This window comes from Adiantum capillus-veneris, chromosome 15 (genome assembly GCF_014529385.1).
Source record: "Adiantum capillus-veneris isolate H3 chromosome 15, ASM1452938v2, whole genome shotgun sequence".
NCBI lineage: Eukaryota > Viridiplantae > Streptophyta > Polypodiopsida > Polypodiales > Pteridaceae > Adiantum > Adiantum capillus-veneris.
In genome coordinates this window covers 155315715-155321741 of record NC_140945.1, presented here as the reverse complement: position 1 = coordinate 155321741, position 6027 = coordinate 155315715, and the positions used below count along the sequence as shown (strand labels likewise).

Sequence of the window (6027 nt, the reverse complement as noted above, 5' to 3'; positions counted from 1 at the left end):
ACAAAAGTTGAATGTATTTCTAAGTCCCTCCTTCACTAAGGTTTGGTTTAAACCTTTGCATTACGAGAAAACCCATTTATAGCTTTATTTGGAGCAAGGGTGCTGAAAAATAGTACATACTTGTATGATTATTGAATGGTGTTGTATACCCAGCATTGCACTGGTAAGGCTATCAACTCTAGCCTAGTCCTCCTCTTGGCAAAAAAGACAGCACTACAAAAGGTAGTGCAATTCACAAAATGAGAGGGTGTTTCTGCTAGCTATACATGTGATGAGAATAGTCTCTCTCTCTCTCTCTCTCTCTCTCTCTATTCAGTCACTATATGTGTAAAATTTGGTGATGATGAGCATGTTCATCGTTGCTATTTAATGGGATAAAATGGCTTAAGGGGTTGCATCAAACCTGGGCTCAAAGGAAAATCCCAGTAAGTGGAAGTCTCTGTGTATTGGGAAAAGAGGGTCTTGGGGGAGCCAACTCCAGCAATTGTCTGAGCTAGACAAGGAGAGGTCCAATACCAGCACTTTGGGGCTGAGATGGGTTGTAATGAAGATACAGCTTCCAACACCCACGCAGACAAATGGCGCATATGATGCCAATGGTGCAAGAAACTCATTGCTCACAGACCTCGGCATCTCCATCACCTCCATCCACTCATACTCCCCACATATTACAGCTGCATTCTCCTTCCTATTCACAATCATTCCTACTCCATCATCAGCACTGCCATCCTCCTGCTTGCTCATCTCCTTCAGCCTTTGAACGAGCTCCCAAATGCGAACCGTGGTTGCTGCCGCTCCTGTTTCCGAATCCACCTTGCATCTCCCCACCATCATCATTCGGCTCCTTGCCGTCACAAGAGATGGTGCCGACAACGACAGTGGCATCACCACGCTCACCTCTTCCCATGTTCCTTCCTCTGGACAAAATTTGACCATGCCATAGGGGAGCTCGGTGAGGCAGTAAAAGGTGCCCTCAAACCAGACCCCTGGATCAGATCCGAATTTCGCTTCAGGCAGCGGATCCTCGGCCGCATGCCATGCATTGCAGCGAGAGTCAAAGACCTCTGTGACCAGACTGAAGTTGTGAGGGTTGGGCATCGGCAAGCCATCCTCTCCGGCTACGACAATTGTGTAGGAATTATTGCATCGGTCCTCAAGCATGGTGATCTTGTGGATGAGGCGGAGCTTTGACATTTCCGGGAGATGTCGAAGAGAGCGTGTGATGGGATTGTACACAGACAACACCCTGCATTCAGTAACCTGATTGCCTAAACAGAGGAGGCTCCCTGTCGATGCAATCACCGATGCACCCGGCGATGTAGGCTTGAGTAAGGTGAGCCACTTGCCAAGGGAGGGGTCATAGGTGCATGCAAATTGGCCAATTGTACAGAGCAGAAAGCAGGGCTGTCTGCGTGGAGAGCTCTTAGAGTGTGAGCTCAAGAACCTTCCTGATAGGAGCACTGAGTTCCATCGTCGGCATACTGCCCGGAATCGCAGCACGCTAGTGAGTGGAAGCCATGCTAGCACCTTCTCTATGATGTCTTCTGGAAGAGAGCTCCAAATCCTCACATCCATCACCACATCGTTGGCTCCGATTAAAACAGTCTCTTCGGTTGCATTGTCGCCATTTGGAGCACCACCGTCCCTTCCGACAGATGCAAAAGCCGAATTAAAGGACCTGATCGGTGCCTTACCTGAGCTCATGGCATTGTCCTTGTCTTCTTTGATCACCATCACATGACCTTCCTCACAATTTTGCTTTGTTTCACAGCTTTCATCCTCATGAGGGTGCAGAATGGTGGGAGACGAGGACGGTGATCGACTTGCCTTCGTCATTGAGAAGATGGCCGCCGGCCAGCTATAAGGAGGGCAGAATGGCAGCCTATCCCACATGGAGAGCTGCTGGCCACCGTCAGCCGATATCCACTGCAATGCGAGCTCTGGCCACTGACTTCGTTTCTTCGTTGAGGTACCACCTGGCTTGTCTTCAAAGAAGACCATCATAAAAGATGATTACTTGACTAGTAAAGAGATCAAAACTTGTGGAAGAGGAGACGAGGAGGAAATTCCGAACTGTGTTAGAATTGTGCACAAGGCAGAAAGGCAACCTGCTAATGAAGATGGGTACAATCCTAGAAGGGAGGGAAAGAGCAGAATATAAAGGGAGGTTACCTTGAGTGAAGGTGTGGGCTACGTGAAGCATGGCGATGGATGGCCTTATATCCAGCAGTAAAGCGAGGCCCTCTTGACAAGCGATGAGGGGTGCAAGAAGAAGAAGAGCTGGGCCTGGTTGTTTTAATGGCAGCTCTCCACGAAATGTCTTCGGAGTCGAGTCGATGGTGTGCATCCAAAGCAACCGGGCATAAGTTTAGTAGCCTACCGAGAGAGAGAGAGAGAGAGAGAGAGGAGAGAGAAGGGGATCCAAATCTGCTTGACGATGCGAGGTAAAAGCAGGTGTCTCAGGGAAAGACAGAAAGCGACCCTTCAGAAGAGAGAGAGAGAGACAGGGAGAAAGAATAGAAAGTAGAGAGAAGAGACTTCAAACTACGAGAGACCCATGTGTCTCTAAGAGAGATAGTGACGATGGCAGCGTCACATTGTGTGCGAACGAACACTCTCTCTCTCTCTCTCTAGCTATGCCCCCATATGGGTTCAGAACTTCAAGGAGGGGAGAAAAGATGGCGCCTAGCCTATCGCTGTGACGCTGTGTGATCTCTCTTCCCCCTCACGCTGTAGCTGTACCCATCCTCGTCCATCACCGTGCGTGTGTGTGAAAGAAGAGAGAGGAGAGAGAGGGAGGAGTACAACACTACGTCTTCAAAAGACGTGCAAAGCCCAACAATTGCTATGCATCATTGCTTTTTAGCTTTAGATAGCGAGGCGGGGCCCGCTTTGACAAAACAGTGCATTTGTAAAAGCCTGCAGGCGCGAAGAGAGAGAAAATGTGGAGAGAGAAGAGTAGCAACCTAGCGAGAGAGAATTTTCACACTTTTGTCTAGAGTCTACAGAGATGAGAATGGTAGATTCGCTGAGAGAGGAGAGAGAGCGTGAGATTCGTGAGATAAGGGGAGAGAGAGAGAGAGAGAGACGTCATCCGCGGGGCCGTCCCGCTTGTCCGAGGGCCCCGGCTTTGGGATAGACATTTCGTTATTTTATAGTTCAGCCAACGAGCAAGAGAGAGAGAGAGAGAGAGAGAGAGAGGGAGAGGGAGAGGGAGAGACTTTTAGAGAGAGACGCAATATTATGACTCCTCATTTTCTTGACCATAGAAAATCAACTTTCCATGAATTTTAAAAAAGAGGAAACTTAGAGTGTTTTTCCACATTTTTATAGTGGGAAAATTTCCTGTTTCAGCGCTTGAACTCTAGACTTGGGGAAGGGGGGGCGGGGGTGATTTTTACGGGCACCCTGGCTCTTCAAATCTCAAAGAAGTCACATATTATTTTTTGCAAGACAACTCATATCTTTACCGGTAAAAAACAAGCAAAATACCCAAGAACAAGTAGTATGCCTGTCCAAAATCTACCCTTGCGAGCCTAGAATACTAGAAAGAATGAAGAGAATGTTTGTATGCCCCGGTTGTGCCCTACCCTCACTACACTCACCTAACTACAATCATACCCAATTGTAAGCAGCGTTGGGGAGTGAAGATAATACATGGGAGCTTTTAGTTGGTTGTTCATTGCTCAAGGCAACACTCGGCTCGTTGTTGTAAGAAAACAAGGACCCAGTTTTTTGACTCTGCCATTTTTGGAGGAGTGGAGAGGTAATGTTATACCTCAGCGAGTCAATGAGGACCTATGTGAATGCTAGTGGACTGTGGAACTGCAAGAGTGGAGCCTCACCTATGCAAAACTACCCAAAGACATATGAAGTTGGCCATGTTGGAAGCATCACACATCAAGGGCTATCCCAATGAATAGGTGACCTAGGGGGTGAGCTGAGAGTGAACTACAACATGAAGAAAGTGGAAAGTGTTGGAGCTAGGAAGTCACCCCTCTTGTCATTATCTCTCATGGGGGCGATTGAAGGGGATATGAGGTTGAGATTAAGTATTGAAGATCGAGAGATGATCTCAACCCACTGTATCAAATGGTTGAATTAAAAGTGAACTACAGGTGAACCCGAGCATGGAGACAAAAAAAGGATAGGAAGCACTAGAGCCTGGAAGCCATCCGTTGTCTGGGAGGTGATTAACGAGGATCCAAGGTTGAGAACACAAGATGTCGTAGATTAGGGATAGATCTTGTTAGCTAGTGGATCAAATGGGTGAAGTTGAAGGTACACAAACCACCCAGTTAACCCTCAACTCCTTAACCACTTAGTTAACCCTGAGATGAAGCTACACCAACCTAGGTACCTAGTTAACCCTCATCTCACTCCTTTGATTTGATGGCCAAGATTGCCTCAAGTTGGCGACTCTTGACCTCTTTAATTTAAGCTCACCCTTGGTTAACCATTGGATCCAATAGGAACCAAGATCTCCATCCATCTTGATCTCCACCTCTCTCAGTCACCCATTGTAGGAAGCAAGGCTTGCTAAAAACATACAAAAACTTGAAACATAAGAACTCACTTAAAACTATTCTGGTTTTTAGGTCAAAAGTTGAAGCAATTGCCGTTATTTACACTAAAACGTGTAAAGTTTGTCGATATTCTATAACGGAAGCTCAAAATCTAGCTAAGATTTTGTTGTTTTAGTAGGTTCAAAACCCTACTTTATGCAACAAAAGTGGGTGGGAACACTTGCATGGAACGTAGGGCGTGAAGCAACTGACCCTTTTCAAAAGAGAGAGGAATGCCCGTGTTATTTATAAAAGAGGGGGGGGGGGGGGGGGGGGGGGGGGGGGGGGGCCACAACCACCAACTTCCTAATAATAAGGTTTCCTTCGTTCTTCTACATTATCATCATTCTTATTATTCTATTCCAGAACCGGATTACATCACTGATTTTTCAAAGCCTCTACGAAAACAACATTTCTTTTTTTGGATGATTCATGTCATTAACCACCTTCGAGTTTCATTTCACAATTTCTTGCTACGTACACTCCAAGTCTACCGTCTAGACCCTCCACTAATAATGCACATCAAAATCTAAACGATTGATCCTCAAATAATGTACATCAAAATCTCAACGATTGATTCCAACTAGCCTAGTATGTATCCAATCTTCTTTTTCTTTTTTTTTTTTGGGGGACAAAACTGACAATTGTGAGTGGATAGTATTAAGAACATCAGAAATAAATACACCGATCTCGAGCTTAGATCGAGCCTTGAGGGTCAAAGGATTACAAGTTTTCTACTTGACAGAGAAACCACCCCTACTCCTAGGATTTACTTATTATATATGCATCCAATCTTGATAACATTTCGCCCTTCATCGATAGTTTAATAACGGGTAATAGAGGGATGCTATTTTGGATGGGTTTTTGGATGCCATAAGGCCTTGATAAAGGGTTGCCTTTTGGGCGCAATTGATGAGTGTCCATGGCCAATTTATTCTTTATTAGTCTTTTAAGCTCTTATTAGAGGGTGTTGACATTTGTGTAACTCTCTCTCTCTCTCATATTGGGTTATACACAATTTTTCTCCTCTTCTTTTACCTTTTTCTTTCCTCAATTTGTTACAATGCTTCCAAATATTTTTTTGATCATTGAAATTTTTATTCTTTTGAAATGTTTTACTTTATTGTGATAGCAAATGTTTTAAAATATTAGTGTCACTTTTTTCTTTTCTTTCTGAAGGTTTTTATTATTAAATTCCTCTCAATAGCCTTATGCAAGTCATAGTAAACTTTCACCTTATTTTGAGGGGAATTTGATAAGATTCCATCACTTTCTTTATGCACATTGGTGCTCGACTTCGGGTGGGGATTACGGATAAGCAAAAATTTGATTGGTTCTTCACCAAAATAAACAGTAAAATGAGATGTAGAAGATTGTGCTCCTCCCCTTCCATAGCAAAGTCACGGTGATTAATGCTTTCATGATCCCATACATTTTATTTGCATCGCCATTGCTAAAATTG

The 6027-nt window shown here is 44.8% G+C and overlaps 1 protein-coding gene across 1 annotated transcript; it reads right to left on the bottom strand.

Moving 5' to 3' along the window:
* Positions 1-272: 272 nt before the first annotated feature.
* On the bottom strand, positions 273-2429 carry LOC147441719 (F-box/kelch-repeat protein At3g61590-like). Its single transcript, XM_086483259.1, has 2 exons — positions 2173-2429; positions 273-1985 (listed from the first exon to the last, which is right to left on the bottom strand). The coding sequence occupies exons 1-2, from the start codon at positions 2345-2347 to the stop codon at positions 385-387; spliced, it is 1776 nt and encodes a 591-aa protein (XP_086339385.1). The 5' UTR covers positions 2348-2429; the 3' UTR covers positions 273-384.
* Positions 2430-6027: the final 3598 nt, after the last annotated feature.